This window comes from Ambystoma mexicanum, chromosome 10, assembly GCF_040938575.1.
Source record: "Ambystoma mexicanum isolate Mex_15411 chromosome 10, UKY_AmexF1_1, whole genome shotgun sequence".
Lineage (NCBI taxonomy): Eukaryota > Metazoa > Chordata > Amphibia > Caudata > Ambystomatidae > Ambystoma > Ambystoma mexicanum.
Window position 1 is genome coordinate 867,087,120 of NC_090932.1, and position 20,375 is coordinate 867,107,494.

Below are 20,375 nucleotides of genomic sequence, written 5' to 3' on the forward strand. Positions count from 1 at the left end.
TCCCATACCCCAGCCTCAATAGGATTAGTTAGAGCTCCCTTTTGAGTTCCGCTTACCTCACTTAGAAGAGACCATATTTTACGTGTCTTACCTTCACAAATGGTCTTTACTAATCTTTGCCAGGAGAGTAACTTATCCGCCCTTCTCTTTGCCTTAATAGCTGACCTGTATCTATTTTTGATTTCCCTTATTTTTACAAAGCAGTTCTCACCAGGTAAATAAGCTCGTTTAACCCAGCAGAGTTCTGCTCGAAGGGTCCGTTTCATGTCTCTGATGATTTTATCATAAGGTACTTTTTTATCCGACTGACTTATCATTGCTCCTATTGGCACCGATGCATGCGTACCCGCAAAAGCATGAATCCAGTTCTCAATGGTCTCAATACTCATTGCACTGAAATTGGGGCCTTTGTGAAATTCAAGTGCCCCCAAAGCCTCGACTGCAAGTGCTATATTATTATCTGACCAGGAGATCCTGTTGCCTGACGTGCTAATTTTCACCACCCCTAGGTTACCACATAGTTGTTGTTCTCTACTACTACTGATTACACAATTCAGGACAGCATGATCACTCCACTCATTAGAATTAACAATCATATCTTCCACTAAATGAAGAATCTTGGGGCAGACAATTATGTAGTCCAACGTGCTGTGGGCTTTGCCATTTGTCCATGTTTGATGGCCCGGGTGGTCACTCATCGTTCTACCATTCAACAGTGTCAGATCCCAGGACTCAAACAAATATTCCCAAGCTTCCCCTTCCACCCCTTTTTTATTATGGACCATCTCACTCCGATCTTTCAATTTCACATTTCCCGTTTTACTCTCCCGTCCCTTCATGTGGCAGTTAAAATCCCCAGCAATAATAATCCCTGCGCCAGCAGATGATGTCAGCCATGTGGCCAATATGTCATGAAGGGAATCTTGTAATTGTACACTTAGGGTTGCCCCAGGGGGGTTATAAAGATTTATCAACAGAATTTTATCCAAGGGGTCCTTGCTGTTCAAAGTTATTTCTACTGCCATCAAGTTACTTTCAAGATTAGAGTCAATCTTTCTTGAAACCAGAGCATTAGTCACCCCTATCGCCATACCACCATACGGTCTGCCTTTTTCACCCCTTCTGGCGGGTGAGTGGTGGAGTACAAAGCCGTCTAAGAGTAAGGGATCGGTGGCCCACGTCTCCTGTAGGCAGAAGCAACTTTGCTTCTCCAATAGCTTTGTTGACCCTTCAGGTGACAAAAGATGCGCAAAGCCCCGACAATTCCATGATAGAATCAATAGGTCTCATGGTCTGGATAAAATCTCGGGAAAAGTGCGTCTGCTAGCCATTTAAGCACTTGTTTAACATCAGATGCTTCCACCCTTTTGTCCATCGGAAGATTTAGAGGAGTCATTATTGCTGAAGAAATCACTGCCTCTTCCTCGATACTATTCAGGTCTATTTCATTTATATCAGCGTCCACTTCAACATCCACTGTTTTTAGTTCCACTTTAAAGCTTCTGAGCAGCTCAGCCGTTGCTATGAACTTACAGTGTAACGCTGAAACGTAGTTATTAGGACCTTTCAGAGGTTCCACAAATTGGAAGTCTTCTGATTTAAGTACCCGTAGTTGTGGAACAGAGTAGAGTCTTGTCAGAAGCTCAGAGCGCGATAGCCACTTCGAATTTTTGCTTTGGTATAGATTCTTAATCAAGCATATTCGGCTTCCTTTCTTCGTAGTTTTGTTATCCATAGTGACTTCATCCTCTTTATCTTCTAATACTTCGTGCACTGTTGGTTCACTTAGCACCGTTTCTACAGTTATATGGGCTATCTCAGCCTCCCCTGGATCTTCCTCCTCCTCGGCTTCCAGTTCCTCCGTTTGTTCAGGTAGAAGCCAGCTGGTCAGGCAACCCTCACCGGCTGCTTTCCTTTTTTTTGCTCTGGCTAATTTTTTCCTGCTCTTCTTGGATGGCAGAGTTAATGATTTCTGTACTGCCTTTGAAGTAGACTTCGCACCAGACTTTTTCGGCTTTCCCGCTTTCCTGGCCAGCCTCTTCTGTTTTTTAGAGAAGAATGGGTTAGGGCTATTTGCCTCTTCGTCAATTGCCAGGCTCTGCTGCCCTCCAATACATCAGCAATATGAATAGCGTCAGACAGATTTATTTCTGCTTCGTCAGAATTCCTTCCTCTCTCTTTTTCCATCATTGTTAGGGACTCGGTATTGGCTAGGATACGCCCTGACATCTTCAGCAAGATTTTTAATGCAAATTGCAGCGATACCACAGATGACTGAATCTCCGCGATTTCCACTGCTCCTGGGTAAGACTTATCCGTTTGGTCAATTTCAACATCCGGGTCATCCTCAATAGAGACCATCGCAAGGTTCGGTGAAATGGACAGTCTCTCCTGTCCCCCAACCACTGGCCGTTCCTCAGAGATCATTGATCTCGATCTATTTATCTGCACCTTGACGGTATTGGTCGGCCTTAGAACAGGTAATGGTGTCAGATCTCTGAATGTTGAGACATAAGTCCAATAATGAATTATTGTCAATGTCATCAAAATTAGACACACTCAATAGGTCGTTGTCATGCTGGTCCTGCGGATCTTCCTCAATCACAGTGGAATTAATTTCACATGGATGATTGACAGGAAAAAATTTAGTAATAGCATCTTGGTTAGCTGGTTGAGCCTTTCTTGGCTTACGCTTACCCATAGGGACCTCTTAGTTCAGAATATTCACCGGTGTTATTACAGCCTTAGACTTCCTAAGGTTGTATGTGGTGTGATTCCGCTCACTTCCTGGTTGCATTTAAGCCAAGACTGGAATAGATAGCTCGCACTCAGAAAATAGATTTAATCTCTCAGCTTATTGACTCCTGCTGGCACTAATGCACCACGGACTAGGGTCCAACTAGTGTCTCTTTTTTTTTTTTATTTTTTTTTTATTTATTTTTTTATTTTTTTATCAGTATCCTTTACCCCCCAGCCCCTTGTCAAGCTCAACGGTTCAGAGGGCACAATCTTCCCGAGTTGTTACACTCCCTTCTTAGTCCGAAGACCGTCTGGGAGCCATCTGAAGGGCCAAAAAAAAGGGAGACGGGGTAGAGGGGGGGGGGGAGGTGCAGCGAGGGGCAAGGCAAAAAAAGGCGTAATGCACACTCCACCACTGCCTCAGTGGAATAAATTCACAATAGATTCACCGCCACAACCACAGTACACAGCTAAAGTTACCTTCACTGTTAGTCCTCCGGCAGTCCACCGCCCCGCAAGGCACAATGCTCACGGGCTTAGTGGGCCGGCAGGAACATACGTTGGCGTGGGTGTAATGTCACAGGCGGCAGCAATCGATCCCGTCTTGGGCTGCCTTAACCAGCCTTAACCTGGTACGCTATGGACAGGAACTACAGGATCCGCGGAGGGCCCCAGTCAGTGCAGTCTCACTCCCCTCTGCTGCCTACTAGGATCCTCCACGCGTTTTCTTCGCGTTTTCCACTCCCGTCTTCCTCCTCCTCGGACTTCCACGGTCTTCCGTGGGTTAGAGGAAAGGACCTAGCAGCGTGCGCTACGTGAAGTCAAGCCGCACTGTGTCACGAACCGGCGTCTTCGCAAAGAATCTCACACGCCACACAGCCGCTTCCGACTCCGACTCTGTCACAACCATTCTGGCTTCAGGAAAGTAATCTGTATGCCTATGAGCACAAGATAATATATGATAATCAAAATTTGGACCCTGAACACAGGTTCTGCAGATAAAAATAAAAACCTAAAAATTAATTTAAAATGTTTTGCATCGTATTTTACTCTTTGAAGCATGAAATCTAAAGATTAATATCTATAGACGTACTAATACTGCTAGGCAAACACGGCAGTCAATCTTTAGTCAAGCAACACAAAAAACTAGTATAAAGAACACGCCCAGATACAGAGTGATTGTTTGCAGACAGATTTAAATAAATATATATTCTTACGGTACACAGGCTTGGTTCCTAGCTCATTGGGGCTATAGAGGGCGTTTGTTGGGGTGGTGTGAAGCGTTGGAGGCCTCACTAAAGTTGAATCTGTATAAGCACTTTGGCGGCGCGCCACCTTGCTTGGGGGGAAAGGAACTCCCTGAGTTGAGTGTGACCACCTTATTAAATCGCGACAAAGCTGAACGAGCCAGGAGGCAGTGCGAGGGCAACTGGACATGCAGGAGCCTGGGCCCGAGTTCAGGGGTGACTAGTGTGCAGAGCTATCAGGGACATTAGAAGGGCATAGCAAGAGGAAGCGGAAGCGAAAAGGAAGGTCTTGAGTTGCTTCCGGAACCCGAGGTGGTTATGCTCAAGTTTGAGAGTGGCGGGGAGGCTGTTCCAGAAGGAGTCCCCAGCCGAGGAAAGAGATCTGCCCCCCATTCTCTGCGTGGAAAAGCGTCTGACCCTTAGAGAATTGGAGATGGATGAGCGGAGAGATCGAGAATGAAGACGTTTAGGAAGAGAAAGTTGGAGGTAGTGCAGTCCAAGGCCCCAGAAAGCCTTGAGGATGATGCAAAGGGTCTTGAATTTGATCCTTGCAGCCACAGGGAGCCGGTGCAGAGATTTCAGAGCTGGAGATACGATCCCTGGGTTTAAGGCCAAGGAAAAGTCTTGTTGTCCTGTTCTGGATGAGTTGTAACGGTCGAAGAGTAGAGACAGGCAGATTTAGAGAGGGGCTATTGCAATAGTCGAGCCTAGAAAGGACCAGGGCTCTAGAGACAGTGAGCTTCTGGGGAAAAAGGGAAACAAGACCTCAGTTGGACCTGGGAGGGTCGGTCAGTGAGAAAGGAGGTCAACCAGGACAGAGCCTGACCAGTGATACCCATGTTGTCACGGAAGCAATTGAGCAGGATGGCATGGTTGACAGTGTCAAAAGCAGAGGATAGATCGAGGAGAATGAGGACAGAAGGAAGATTAGAGTCTAGATTAGAGAGCAAGTCTTCACATGTGTTCAGGGGAGCAGTTTCCGTGCTTCTGGCAGCTCTGAAGCCAGACTAGTGGTGGTGAAGACAACTAATAGATTCAGTATGCAAATAAAGCAGGGAGATGTCCAGCTTTTCCAGGAGTTTGCGAGGAAAGGAGTGACGGACGGAGATCGGGCGATAGTTAGCCGGAGAGGAAGGATCGGCAGAGGGCTTCTTAAGAAAGGGGTACACAAGAGAGTGCTTAAGGGGGAGGGGAAGGTTCCTGTTGCAAAGGAGTGATTGCAGAAATCAGCCAAGGCTGGAGCCAGGGTGTCGATGTGGTCTTTGATGGTTCTGGATGAGCAGGGGAGAACTTTCAACCTTCATAGATCGGACTTGTCTGGAAACATCGTCAGGGGTGAACAGGGGCCAGGAGGAGGGGAAGTGGCAGAAGACGGACCAAGGGTGGCAGAGGAGGAGGAAAAGGAGGAGAGGAAGAGAGAGTGGACAGGATGTCCTGAGATTTAGTGATGAAATGAGAAGCCGGGGGGGGGGGGGGCGCTGTTGAGCAGCCCAAAAATGGCAACTTAGCCCGTGAGCTCCGTGATTGCCTGCTTTCATCCGTAAATATCAGCGGTCATCCGTTGTGCTCCTGGCCATCACTTCCCATGCCGACTGCAGATGCCCTCTTCTCCATGCACCTATAATTTTGGGCAGAATCCGCGTTGGGGTCCCGAGCTGCGGCCACCAGACACCCTGCCTGCGGGGCGGCTGGGCCCTCATGGTCTCACGGTGGAGACTGGCTGCTGTCCTGCCTACCGTCGCCCTGGTTCCCCGACCCCTACGAGGCCTGCCGAGCACATCCTGGAGCGGACCTCCGGCTGGGCCCACATACCTGCTCATCTGCGCCCGCTGGGGCGGCACGGGGAGGGCCCCCGGCCCGGAGACATCCCGCGGCCTGCTGTGTCTGTGGTCGCGGGCCGCCTCGCACCGTGCTCCGGTTTCCTTCACCACTGGCCCCGTTGATCTGGCGTTCCGCGGGGAGTGCTGCAGCCTCCCTGCGGCCCCCACTGCATACACCGCTTCGTGGACTCGACCGGGAGTCCTGGCCGGCTCCCTGCCCCGCTTTCACCACGGCGGGAGTGTGCGGCGTACAGCCGAGAGCGGTGACATTGCCAGGGGTGCGCTGCCCATACACTGCTGTGGGGATAAGGGAGACTGAGCTGGTGAGCCGTGGTGCGGCACTGCCGCACTCTTCTACTGGACACCTCGCTAGACGCGGATACTGCTGCCCTACTGGCTAAGAGGAGGGTGCTGGGGATCCGCTTCTGATATCCCTTTGACTGTGCTCCGGCGCCCAAGCTGCCTTGCTGTCTCCCTTCATAATGCTCCTCTCTGGCCCTGGGGTGACCCATTTACTGTTGCTCCTCCGGGGAGCCATCTGCGGGCTGTGGTGGCTCACGCTGGCCACTGGGTGGGGGTCTGGGCAGAACCGCTGAGCTCCGGGTCCCTCTGAGCGGAAAACTCACAACCCTGGGGAGCTGGTCTTCATCTTGCTACTTGTGGTGCCTGCCATAGCTCCAGCACACATTGCTCCTGCACATGCGGCTCCCTGTTGTGGCTCTACCAACACGGTACGCCCGGCTGGGTGGGCAGCGGGGACGGGATCGCCCGCAGTTCTCCCCTGCTGGTCTTCATCTGCACCATTACCACAGCCTGGCCCACAGCATAACCGTGGAACATTCACCCTTCTCAGCCGAAGACACAAAGGTACCGCATCAACCTACCTTATCTACCGCGACGCAGTTACATTTCTGCAGTGCTACGTGCTCCATTGTCACTGTGGCCTCTTTATATCCAAAGGTCCACATCCGCGCGCCTGCTGTGCTATAACACTCGGACACCTATCGGCGGCAAATACCTCAGATCCACCTATATTGTCATGTCTGGCAGGTCCCGAGGCACCAGTAAGACAAGAGCCATGGATAAATTCACCAAGGCAACATCCAAATCCGACCAGGGCCACACTTCTTCCAATCAAAATGACACCACCTCATCCATTCCTGCCCCGGCACCCGACCTTGCGGCTATACTCGAATCCATGACTAAGAACTTTGCTTCTTTTCATGAAAAACTTGACGACATTAATGCTAATGTGGCGTCAAACAAATCCCAGCTAGATCACGCGGGTACGAGTCACCGTCACCACCCTCTGCCGGGACATGAAAATGGTAAAGACCAAATGCGACGATTTGGAGTCGAGATCACGCAGGAACAATATACGCATAATCGGAGTACCTGAAAATGCTCTCAAGAGCCGCAAGGAACTGGCGGTGAAGGATCTGTTGAAGGAGCTGCTCGACAACCCTGCTCTTTCCCCTTTTTTCACGGTGGAGCGTGCTCATCGCGCCCCGCACCTGGCGACTTTCCCAGGCCCATTATTGCAAAAATACTCAGCTACAGAGACAGGGACCTTATCCTACGTCTATCCCGCGAGAAGGGGGAATTGCGCTTGGGCTCCCAAATAATTAGGATCTTCTCTGTGGGGGTACAACAGGAGAGACGCCAATTCCTAGGGGTCAAGAAGATGCTGAGAGAACAGAGCATCCCCTATGCCATGCTGTTCCCGGCGCGCTTGAAGCTTACATTTAGAGGGAAATTGTACTTCTTCACGGTTCCCGAGGAGGCGGTGAAGTTCATAGAGGCACATATACCGCTCAATGATCCTCCTGGGGACTTCATGGACATGGATAATGACTGATTCGCCCCCGTCGGCCCCCTAGGACTTCAAAGAACTAACAACCGTTATGTCCGTCACCTGATCGGTTATGCTGCACAACCCAACTTCGAAGCCGCTCTGGGATATCCGGCTCAATCATAGGGTAACACTGGCTCGCACTCCTGTACGCCCCGTCGCTCTCCGGCTGAGCTGACTGATGCTACAGGGCTCATGCTACTGCGGCGATACCTTTGCCTGCTGACCCATGTGCTCTTCAAGGGAGAAACCATGACTTACGGACCTACAAAGCCAAACTTACGTATCCATGCGGTACCTCAATATTCACCATTATTTTGCTCGGTTGGCAAGACGGCAACGGCGAACCCCACAGCAGTTGCAAACTCGTGTTGGAATGTTTGGTTGGTATGGACCCCCGTTGGGTGAAAAGGTTGGCTGGTCCATGTTGGGTTCGGCATGCTGACACCCAATTGTTGAGGGATGTCAGTGGTGGGAGGGAATGGGTGTGAACGAGCGCTGCTGGTTATTACTGGACTATGAGGGTGGAGGGAGGCGGGGTTTCGGGAAGTTATACTGCAAAAGGCAGAGGCAGACTGACAGAGCACACTCTGTTGAAGCAACTCAAAAGTAACCGCACAGATTGCAAATGCATGGCACGACAAATGAGCTGGGATGTATCTTAGACAAGTGAAATGCCACTACCATAATGCCCTGGAATGTCTGGGGATTGAGCAACCATACCAAGATTCGTAAAATGATGGCCTACACCAATAGACACAGCTGCTCTTGCGGGTAGCATGGGTCCCAACAGATACTTCACTGCCTACTCCACACAAGCCAGAGGCGTTCTGACAATGATCCACAAGTCCTTTAAATTCACACTACAAAAGAACTACATAGATCCTGATGGGAGATACGTTATATTACATTGTACCACAGTGAACAGGGAGTATCTTCTTGTTAACTCCTACGGCCCCAATGTAGATGCCCCCGAGTTTGTGGACACTGGGGCGACCATATTACTGGGTTATGTGGGTATTCAGATTATATGGGGGGGGCATGAATCTAATATTAGACACAGACCTGGACAGGACTGGAACCTCCGCTCGACCACTGTCTGGGGCAGCACGTAGGCTACTCCGCTACAGCGCAACACTAACATCCGTGACATCTGGAGGACATTGCACCCTCACCGGCGCGAATATACCTATTACTCCTCTGTTTAACGATAGTTCCTCCAGAATTCACATGTTCCTAATATCAAGCGAAGCGATGGACAGGGTGGAGAGGGCACAGATTCTAACTCTCACACTGTCTGACCATGCTCCGGTCACCATATCGGTAGAACTAGGAACCCCTGTCCCGACATTTAACACATGGCGTTTTAAATCCTTGGCCCTTAAAGACATCGTGTTCAAAGCTGATATACTGGCTCATATTGAGTCTTTTTTCAAGCATAACACCCCCCCCGAGACACCTCCGCTGGCGTCAGGTGGGAAGCCTTCAAGTTTTATATCGGGGGGATGCCCATATCCAGAGAAGCGGGTGTGCTAAAGACAATAAGAGTCGCTTTTGGGCGATCCGAAACCAAATTACGCAAGTTAGAACTGGAATGCTCAACCGCTGCTGACCCCGCCAAATTCGCCCTAATTAGTGATGAACTTCAGACATACAACGCACTTGCAACCAGTGAGGTCCAATATTTTAGCCGCCCCCGAGCTGCCCGCAAGTATGGCGAGGGTGATACACCAGGGAAAACACTTGCAACTCTCATAAGAGGGGAATGGGGTCAAGCCCACATCGCCTCCATTAAGGATGAGCCAAAGCATTCCACGGTGGTCGGACCATCAGATATTAGATATATTTGTTGAATTCTACACAACCTTATATTCCCAGCCTCCCAAACACACTGAACACCACATGCGTGATCTACTCGATCAAATCCCCACAACATGCATCTCCTTCACCAGAGACCAGCTTGAATCCCTGATCACCCTGGAAGTGATAGTCAAGGCTATCTCGGACCTTCCTGACAGACTCACGGCGGAATTCTACCAGGAACACATAGCAGTGCTGGCCCCCAAGTTGTTAGAAGTCTGGGACGAGTCATTCCGCATATCCATCCTCCCTCCGTCCCTGCGGGAAGCCGTCATAACGGCATTGTTGAAGCCTGGCAAGCCCAATGATGAATGTGGCTCATATAGGCCACTTTCTCTTATGCACCTTGATACTAAGATTTTCGCCAAGGTGATAGAGAACCGCTTCCTCTCGTTTATGACGCATATGGTCCATGAAGACCAGGCAGGTTTTGTATAACATCAGGCGGCTATTTAATGTAATGTCCCTTATAGATAAGGGTACGCACGCTGGGGCAGTCACGCTCGACGCTCAGAAAGCATTTGATATGGTGTCCTGGAAGTATATGTGGCTGGTGGTGGAGACAATGGGCATCAGCCCCAACATGATCAGATACATTAAATTACTATATACCGCCCCGGTGGCTGTTAGGGAGAATTCTCTGTTAAGGATAATTTCCCAACCTAGTGAGTCCCCCCCAGCAGCTTTGCTGGATTTTTGGGGTTTATTTTTTTCTCCTGCCAAGAGTGAGACTCTTTCTCCCACTCTGAGGCATGATTTGAGAGTGTCCTTTGACTTTGTAATGTGTTTTATGGGCGATGGGGCCTTTTACTCAATAGGGCTTCATGTGTTTTTGGTAAGTGTGTTACACAGCACCCTCAGTGCAGTAACACAGGGGTGTCATAGAGGACCCCAAACATAGTCTCCATTCCCTGTGACCGACTACTGTCTCCCAGGGCATGAAAAGTCACCATTGGCTTTACTAGTCTCAAATTGTGAACAGAACCAGTACAAACCATCATCTTGTGGAAGTACTGGTAGGGGTAATTAGATTGCCCCTGGGTCTGTTTTCCAAGGGGGCACTGTCCCGTCCCCCCTTGTCGAGTTTCTGGCTGGTGGCAGTGGTTACCACGCGAAATATTCCACCGGAATGCTTCCTATGGGATTTTCCCATTCATTTTAAAACGCACCACTTTTTTGGTGCAATGTTAAAGATACCGCCGGGTTATTTATTTAATATTTATTCCCCGGTTGGGCCTTATTGCCAGGACTCGGTTTTAAAATGGCATTTGTGTTCGCCTCTGTAACTCCAACCCAAGTCGAGCCCTTTGTTCCACTTTTGGCGGGCTTCTACACAGAAGCCTCCAAAAGTGGTGCCATTCTGTCTGGGTCTACAGGAGGTGTGGGAGGGGGGGGAATAGGCACCCTGGACTGAGTTGCCTCGGCAACTCAAGTCGCACTCTTGTGTGATTGACCCAGTGGTGAGCCGCCCGGCTCACCATTTAGCATGTTTGAGTGACAGCTAGGACTGATGAATGGGTGTTTTCTGCATAAAAGCAGGGCTTTGGGGACTGGAACTTCAGAAGTTGCCACAGGACCTAAAGAATCCGAAGAGGGAGAAGCTGAGCCGACCTACAACGACGACACCACCGGTGGAGCCCTGCTGAACCAAACTCACCACTTCCCAACGACAGAGAAGATCTTCCTCCAGGAGAGTCTTCTTCCTTTGAGCTGGTGGGGTTAACCAGTTCACCTTTTTTCGCCTTCCTGGATCGTCTCGTGGTCGAATCGCCCGTGCCAAGCACCCCGGCGGCCGGATAGCCACGCTTCACCACTACAGCGAATAAAAGGGTAGTACCTTTTAACCGGGAAACTCCGCGGCTGGTTTCTTCCCTGGCAGTGCAACGACCTGCAGCTTTCCTCCATGTCGAGATCTTCTCTTCCCCTGGACGAAGCACCGACTTGCACCCGCTGCCAGGAACAACTGCCCCCGCTGGAGCTTTCTCACTGTTCAAGGTGTCCCGTAAATCCTTGACTCTATCCTGGGGTGACCTCGGACCTGTTAACTAACTTTTCTGAACTGATCTAACTCCTTTTTGAACTATCTGCAAAGACTTTTAAAGTGTACTTCAACTGTGTGATCTTGGGCACATTCCGCCTTGCTCTCTCCAAGAGTGGGCCTGGCCTATGAACTTTTTGCTCTACAGTAGACCATACCTTTCTCGACTTGCTGATGGTTCTTTAAAAGTGTTGGTATTGTGTGTTTTCCTATTTCTGCCTTTTCTCTCCCTTTTTAAATAATTATTGGGAGTGCCATCTTGGTTAAGCGCTCACCTCTGTGTTGATAATAAGTGGTGTTCTTTTCCTAAGACTTGTCGAATAATTAAATCAGGGAGGTGTATATATTCCTAATGACTGTGTTTGAACTTGTGTGACATATTAGTGCCAGTGTATTTTTACAAGTGTGTTTTTAAGTAAATAATTATATACTTTTATACCAAAGCTCTGGTCAGTGTTTGCTTGTGCTACTGTATTTTTGTACCTAATGTGTATACTCTATATACTGCCTAACTCTTCTTGAGAGAAGTCTGACTGCTCAGCCACAGCTACCAGGTAAATCTGGGTGGTGCAGACTGCTACCAATTGGGTTTACTGCTAACACCTGTAGTCTTAAACTTTTTGCAGTGGTCCCTAAGGGAACTGCACAGGTTTCTGCCTAACAGTGGCCAGGGTCCGAGTGAACTCCCTCACATCCGCGCTGTTCCCACTCTCCAGGGGCACCCGTCTAGGCTGTCCATTCTCCCCGATCCTTTTCACTCTAGTGATAGAGCCAATGGCGGACCACACTCGAGCACGCCACTCACAGGGGGATAAGGCTAAAAGATACTCCTGAAATTATATCTCTCTCTATGCAGATGACGTATTGCTGTATGTTAGGGATCCATCCATCCACCTTAACCCCATATTACGAGACATCACACGCGTAGGCACCCACTCCGGCTTTACAATTAACTTTTCTAAATCCGAGATTTTCCCGCTCACCGACTCCACCCAACAGCCCGCTATTGATTACCCTCTCCATTGGTCCCCTGGTGGAATCAGATACTTAGGATTCCAGGTATCGCTAACTAAGCCTACCCTTCTTGCAAATAACTACCTGGCCGCTGCTCAACTAGCCGAGATGAAAATTATGCGTTGGCATTCCCTCCCACTGTCGTTGACCGGAAGGCTCTCTCTTGTCAAGATGGTTCTACTGCCTAAGCTGCTCTATACCTTCAGTAATATACCCATATGGCCAGGGCAGAAATACTTCATAGGATTGCATAAAGCGCGCGCTCAGTTCCTGTGGCACTCGGGGGCAGTGCGCTAGAAATTGTCAGATATGACGCTCCCATATAAACAAGGTGGGCTCATTGCTCCCGACTTCATTCTTTATTGGACGGCGGCTCAGGCCCAACACGCCACTCACTGGTACCCCGGTTCTCCAGTCCGTCCACATGTTAAACTAGAAACCCTGGCAGCAGCCGGTGTTAACATAATGTCCCCCATTTTGCACCAGCACTATGTACGCTACTCCCCCATTGATCCAGTCGGCACCACTTTGCGTGCCTGGAAGTGTCTGCTTCAACACACAGAGGAATCCCCTCCATACTATAAATGGCTCCCTGTGTGGGCCTTCCCTGGACTGGAGCCCACACATGACGCTGCTCTAGCCCGGCACTGTGGGGCTTTAGGCTACCAGGCATTGTCAGACATCTATCCCGTAGGCAGGTTCATTGACCCTCAGACATGGAAACCGGGCCATTCCGGGTCTGCTTTGGATGTCCAACAGTACTACAGGCTCCGGCCTGCATTCCGTGCTGCATGGCCCTCCTTTCCCAATGAACCCCCTGACACCCCGGTGTTTGCATACATTGCCAATTCGGGTGGCGCCCGCAGGGTCATCTCCTAATATAAAATGTCACAAGGAAATGCCCTAATCCAGGTCTCCGGGGCACGCGATGAGCTGGCAAGGAGCTGGGCTGGGAGATCCCCGACCAGATGTGAGAGGAAAGGTGCTCACATACTCAAAAGGTTTTCCTTAATTTCCGCTACCGGGCCATTCAATATAAGCTACTGAACAGGCTGTACTACACCGCCTACGGATCTCCAAGTTCGCCCATACTATCACACACTCCTGCCCCCACTGCAGGGCGGAGGACGACGATGATTTGCATGTTTTGGACTTGCCACAAATTGCAGGAATTCTGGGGAAAAATTCTAGAGATGCTCGCTGAGGTAACCGACACTATAATCGATCCTGATCCACTGGGGATCCTGTTCGGGGTCTGGGGAGCCGACGATGTCAAACGCATGGCTAAATTCCTCAATATCAGCTGCATGGTGGCTAAGAAATGTATGCTCTTAAACTGGAACAGCCCTGCCCTCCCACGACATTCCAGAAATGGCTGAGCCTGCTTACATGATCCCGAAAACCTTGTAACGCTCCCTACGCCCTCTTGCCCCCAAAACATATGGTCCGCATTTAGTAGCTACCTCAACAATCAAGAGGAGAGGCCATCCGAGAGTAGCTTGTCTCCCCCCGCCCCCCGTTGTTGAATGCCTGAACATCATGTACCATTGTATTCTGTCTCTTCCCCATGCATTATACAATTGCTTTTGTCACTTGTGCACTGCTGTTTACGTAATTGATGTATACATTGTGCGTTTTTAACGTGTGTGTCTGTTGTAACCTCTGCCAACCAAAAATAAAAGTTTAAAAAATAGAAATGAGAAGCCAGGGTCGTGCAGAGGGCATGTGAGGGAACAGGAGAGCTAGAGACTGCAGCAGGATTGGCCAGCTCCTTGCACATTTTCAAAAGTTCGGCCGAGTTGTTAGGTCCCGTTAGGTTAGATGGTTGATTAGAAGGGATGGCTGTATTAAACAGCAAGTTGTGAATTTAATGATACATGTATTTAATTAAAACACTAATGGTGGTCATTTAAATGCATATTCTTTCAGCTCCTTCCACTTTAAAAATAAAATTCAAAATATTTTTTTACACTACAACACTGGGGATTGCATACGAGTTACGGCAGTGCAGCGACAAAGAAAGTTAGAAAAACATGAGTTAGTACCCAAATAGATCTTACTTTGAGTTTGTTTCCGACGTTTCAAAATAGCATCCGATTTATACCATTGTGTTAATTGTTAATGTGTGCAGATTGGTGATGGCGAGTATTAACAATTTCACAAATGTTAGAGTTACACACCTTGCACCAACATGCACAGCACACTTTAGGCCACGCCCATCATTTAGGCCACACACCCTTGTTACAGCCCCCTCGATCTCTCACCCCACAAAGCACTGCACACATGTGTTAAGCTGTGAAAATAAATCTCTAGAGAGCACATCCAAAATTATGACGATTGCGTACGAAGTTACAAAAGAAGGGCAAGGATGGAAAGAAGAGCCGTGCAGCATCTGCATTTTAACAGAAGACTCAAAGGTTGCATATGAAGAAGTTTGCTTTTTTATTAATTGAAAGCCTGTAGAAGACCTTTTACTCTGTTCATAGCGCAGTATAGCCGCCTATCAGCATAAAAATGAACACAAGGCATGTGCAGACTGTAGAATAGGAAACTCATCCAAACAGAAAACCAACTAGCATTTAACATGTAAACTCAAATTGGCATGTTTCACAATTACCATCTCATCTTCTTCGCCTTTGTTGATCTTTTTCTCTTTCTCCATAGTTGCTACAGGAGCAATTTATCTTCGAGATACTTGAAGGCAGCTAAAAAGGATACACAAATTGACAATAAAAGGCTTGCAATTGTTTTTAAAAATACAAACAAAAAGCTTAGCTATATAGAAATGTGTCAATATGTCTGTGCTGCACAATTTACTGAAAAAGATGCATTGCACTATTTTGATACAATTTGTAAAGCATAGAACGTGATAAATTCACTTTTGTTTGACAAGGCACCGCAAAACAAACACTTTCAAGAAACTATCTTTCCAAACTATTTGGAACCATCCTAAAAATGAAACTAAATTTACTTTGATTAAACAACGTGCTGTAGGCTGAAAACTGAGGTGTGCCTGATCATTGTGCAAATTGCTTTCTAATACACATCAGCACTGCTGTTCGTTTTCATTTTCCTTTACGAGGCCAAAAGTTACAGTCTAAATTGTCCATTCTCATAGTCAGTGTCCAAAAAAAGAAGCAAAAATCTTGAATGCTGGAACCATTTTGGGTGTGGACCCTCTACAAGGCAAGGCCTGGAATGGCCCAAACACAGGTCCCAAATGCCTGGACTGAAAGTCAAGTGTGGTGCACTTTCCTCTGCCAGTCACATGACTCAGTTGCCTTTGCAGTTGGTGGTTTCAAACCCATTGTGCCTTATAGTGCTTCACTTCTCAACAGTACGTCTAGGTAATACTCCATTTGTTGTGATTTGAGAATATGAGCCATATTTAATCTGGGCCCATGCCTATTTCTTGTCCCAGTCTAACCCTGTAGAACAGAGCCCAATATTACTTTAATTGCCAAAAACTGTCTGTTTCCTCCAGACTGAATCACTCCGTAATCACCCTTTGAACTCAATAAACTTAAGTGTTTTGGCAATACTTTTATTTTCCCTTAAGTTCACTATCCATAATGAGCTATTCTTTGCCATCAGTTCACAGGAGGGAGAAAGACTATACCTACTTCACCTCGTCTCTCTGCTCGATTCCTTTAAAGCTTTCCTCTGCCCTCCAAGCCATGCTGAACCCCTCATCACCATTTCTTTACCCCTTCTCTCCTTTGTGTTTTACTAATCCTCTAAAGCGTCCAAAGTAAGAGACCCCGACTGCAATCCATTCTCTCGCCCCAATTCTACCAAACATCACTCGTTCTATACTTTCTAGAACGCCCTTCCACCATTGCAGCTGAACTGGCACCCTTCTCCAGACGGTCAACCCATCTGTACTTTTGCTGGCCTGTTCACAGAGTGGCCAATTAAGAACCTGGCACAATCATACGCAGTCTTGTCTCTCCTTTCTTGAACCTACTGCTGGTCTCTGGGAATTTCCTAGATTGGTTAAAGTGTCCACCATCCAAAGACATCCAAGTGTCAACCCTAACTACCAGACGAATGGCTTGTCACTTCAACCACACCCATTACTCAATTTCAGTATGTGGTGTTAAACTACATTACTGTTGACCTCGAGGAAAAAATAAAATAATTCAGCCCCGTCCAATCTATGTTCTACGGCAATCACTCCACAGAAACTGCATTCACCCACTACTCTGAATTCCTCACTACTAGACACCACTCCAAGCTCTCCTCCATTCCGAATCACCCTTAATGTCTTGGCTGCGGTTAAGCAATTGAAAAGGGTGAATTAAGCAAAAACAAGGGTGGGGGCAGGGTTAAGTTCAGATACAGCGGGAGTCCAAACAAAAAGTGTGTGTTGAGGCACAATTTCAACTGAATATTTTCAGCAAACATGCATTTAGCAACAAAATGCATAGATCCTAAAAGATCAACATTACAAAAAATGACCCAGCAGCAGAAGCATGACATAGCAGAACACATCCTTTAACATGGCAGAGCTTAGTAAAGATAGTATAGGTAGCATAGCATAGCCACATACCAAAAATACGGCATGTCGCAGCAAACCAGACAAATAATGTAATCCAGCATGTCCCAAATAAGATGTTCACAGAGTCGGTCTCTATGTATCGAGTTGCAGCGGAGGGCAGGGTCAGAAACCTAAAGCAAAAGGATGTCACCCTTGACACCTTGACACCTTAACTACATTCCTCCTCGAAGCAGACGGCTCTTTTTACCAAAAAGTTCTTTGTCTTCACTGCAGGAAACCATTCGGGCCCTTCATATTCTAGACATGCCTCTGTTCCCAGCCTAATGCTTGAATATTTATATATTCTGGAACTTCCTTCAAATGATTAGTTTCTGTGTTTTTTTAAAGTTCTGCAGATTCCTTTCACATATAGTGCAGAGACAATAAGTGTGGATTGCTACCAGAAGGAATTTTAGAAAGATGGTTCCAGACTACCTTATGGTGGAGGATCCTTGCTGGCAATTGTCCTAATCCTGGCAAGCCAGAAAGATTACCTGCATCTACCAATCTTAATCCACGTGGAATATAACGGAAGCGGCATGTATGGTAGCATAGAATGCAGACACATTACAACTGGACTGCAATAAATTGACAGGAGAATTCTCAATACTGCTTATAGCTCTTACTCCAAAACTACCTTGGAGTAAAGTACTAACATGCAGTACATAAGGATACGTCAAGAAGCGTTTCTGTCGTAAATACGGGCCCATTAACAGTTCATGTGAGCAAAAGAAGTGCCAAGATGTGTTTTGATGTCCAGCAGCTGTTGCTCAAAAAGGTTACGTGAACCAAAACCTCCATCTGTACACATAATGCAGCTTGTAGTACCTGCAACATCTAGTATGGGTCTAACTTCATATTTATTTCAGACACCCAAATTAATTCGGGTAAACACATCGGCTTCCTCTTTTTTCTTCCAGCTAAGTCATTTCCAGGACCTTTGAGCTACTGTGCATCACGTTTCGGCTTCCCACGTGATTGTAAAAGGCACTATTGTAATGAGCTGTGATATAGAAACTGAACCGAAAAGCATCATAGCACCGATGTTTTGGGTGATGGCCGAGTCTATAACGGATGTCTTCCCCCATAACAAGGTTGCGTCGGATACTGAAAGGACGGCTGATGTGTTTTCTTTAATTTTTTATTATTGAATAAGAAGAAAGTACTAAAACCAGAAAGCGGGACAGTAGGTTAACAGCGAGAGGTGGAATTCCTCTTGAGGGCGCTTATAACAAAGGTTAGGCTTTTGATGAGCAGGGTGATCAGAGGCAGCCTAAACAGGTAACACCAGAGCCACGTTAAACATGTATGCCCTTTTGTATAAATAAAATGCTTCTATGGACAAATGAGCAAATATAACATACACTCAGTTATATAATACACAATGTAAATGTAAATAGGGGGGCAGTAAAGGTGGGGCAATGTTTTGGATAGGGGGCCGTGAGCCCTTTGAGGGAGAGGTGAAGTTTAAGGTCAGTTTTGGAATAGTAGTTCCATTTGTGAGCTCTGGATGGGGGGTGTTACAAGTGGTGGGGACTGGGAATGGGAAAGGGACAGGAAACGGGTGCAAATGCAAGACAGCATACAAGAGCGTGGAATGTAGTGATGAAGCAGAGCACTAGGGAAGGGTCCGAGGTAGGGGGTAGCAGGTGATGGTGTTCACTGGGTAGGGAAGGGTGGTGCTTGGCTGGCCATAGATAGATTTAAAGACAGAACATTGAATCGGGATCAGTGTTACATAGCCAGCTCGATGGTATGGAGGTGATGGGCAGTGATGTTAGGAAAAACGGGGGAGGTTGTAAATGGTACGGATTTAGTTGACAATTTTGTTAAGGAAGAAAAAAGATGGTTGCTCAAGAGGAAGTCGGACCAATAGTCAAGGTGACTAAGTACAAGGATACAGATGGGCGTTTTTTTAGACTGATGGGTAAGACGACGTTCTGAGTATAGGAGCAGTTGCAAGAGGTTACAAATTGGTGGAGTGTAAAAATGCTGTCAAAAAGGTACCACACACTGTGAGCCTTGGGGAAGGAGGTCAATCAGAAAGATGAGCAGAAGGCAATGAGTGGTGCAACATGATTACAAGGTGTGTAGACCTCAGTTTTAGGAGTGTTCAGCACCTGGCACCAAAGTGCCATCCAGTACTTGATCTCAGACAAAAAGACAGTCTCACCATATATCATAAAAACCTTACTGTTCCAAACAGAGGCGGGTTGGCTACAAGATTTCAGCCTGCTGTTTGGGTCAAGCACTGTGAACATTTTGGTAGTAGTGCCTCTCGCAGTATAAGTAGAAGTAGAAAATTGACAAAAGTCAGTTTGAGATGTGGGAGGAGAGGTCAGTGGGGAAGGAGTTAGAGAAGATGCAGGTGATTATTTGTTAAAGGGGGATATAAGAAGCCAAAGGAGGGGGATGAGCTTTCCAAGAAAGGGGGTGTAGAAGGTGAACTGCAAGGAACCCAACATGAAGCTTTGGGGACTCTTTCTGGGAAATGTATTTGGTCTGAATTATTAGCATTTCATGAGAAGAATGATCGATCAGAAAGGTAGGAAGCAATCGTAGCCAGTTGCTTGTCTTGGATACATAGGTAAAAGAGCGTTAGAAGGGAAGAAGCACAGTCCATCACATCAAATGATGCGAAGAAGCCGAGGAGAATGAGGCACAGTAGAGATGAGAAACTGCAATATCAATTAGTGCTGTTTCAGTGACATTGTGGCAGCTGAATCCATATTGGAAGGGGTCATAAATTGTTGTCCTGATGGTACCGGTAATCTGGCCAACCACCGCCTGTTCAAGGACCGTGGCATTTTGGGGGACAAAGGGGTTGGTTCAATAGAAGCTCAGGTTGTTCGGGTTAGAACAAGGCTTTTTTTTTTAATGATCGATGGTACTGTGGACATTTTTACGCAAAAAAAGGAAAAACGAAAGTTCCAATGGAAAGTGATGGGTTGAAGCATCGGAGGAGTAGAGAAGGGGGGATAAGGGCCAAAAAACAGGGCAACATTGCAACAGGATGGGTGGGCATTACTGAGAATGCCCGACTGTCTTTCCGCAATTCAGTTTTTGTGTGCTGCTAATAATTTCTGCCTCAATGACATAAGACAGTGATCGTCCCCATTGGGACCCCTACTCCCGCTTTCCCAATTTCTCACTGGCCGGCCTCCCTGGCTCCACGCCTCCACCTACTAGTGAGGCAAAAAATATGGGGGTCATCTTCGACTCCACTCTCTCCTTCTCTTCTCACATCTCAGACTGCACCTCCTCA

General features: G+C 47.6%; 1 protein-coding gene across 2 annotated transcripts in view; it reads right to left on the minus strand.

Moving 5' to 3' along the window:
• Positions 1-20,375, minus strand: part of ATP13A3 (ATPase 13A3) — a 1,430,808-nt gene that overhangs the window by 1,150,206 nt on the left and 260,227 nt on the right. For both annotated transcript variants that reach the window (XM_069618570.1, XM_069618569.1), the window contains exon 2: positions 15,188-15,275. In XM_069618570.1, coding sequence (XP_069474671.1) covers positions 15,188-15,232 — 45 coding nt within the window. In that variant the 5' untranslated portion in view covers positions 15,233-15,275. The remainder of the gene's footprint in view (positions 1-15,187; positions 15,276-20,375) is intronic.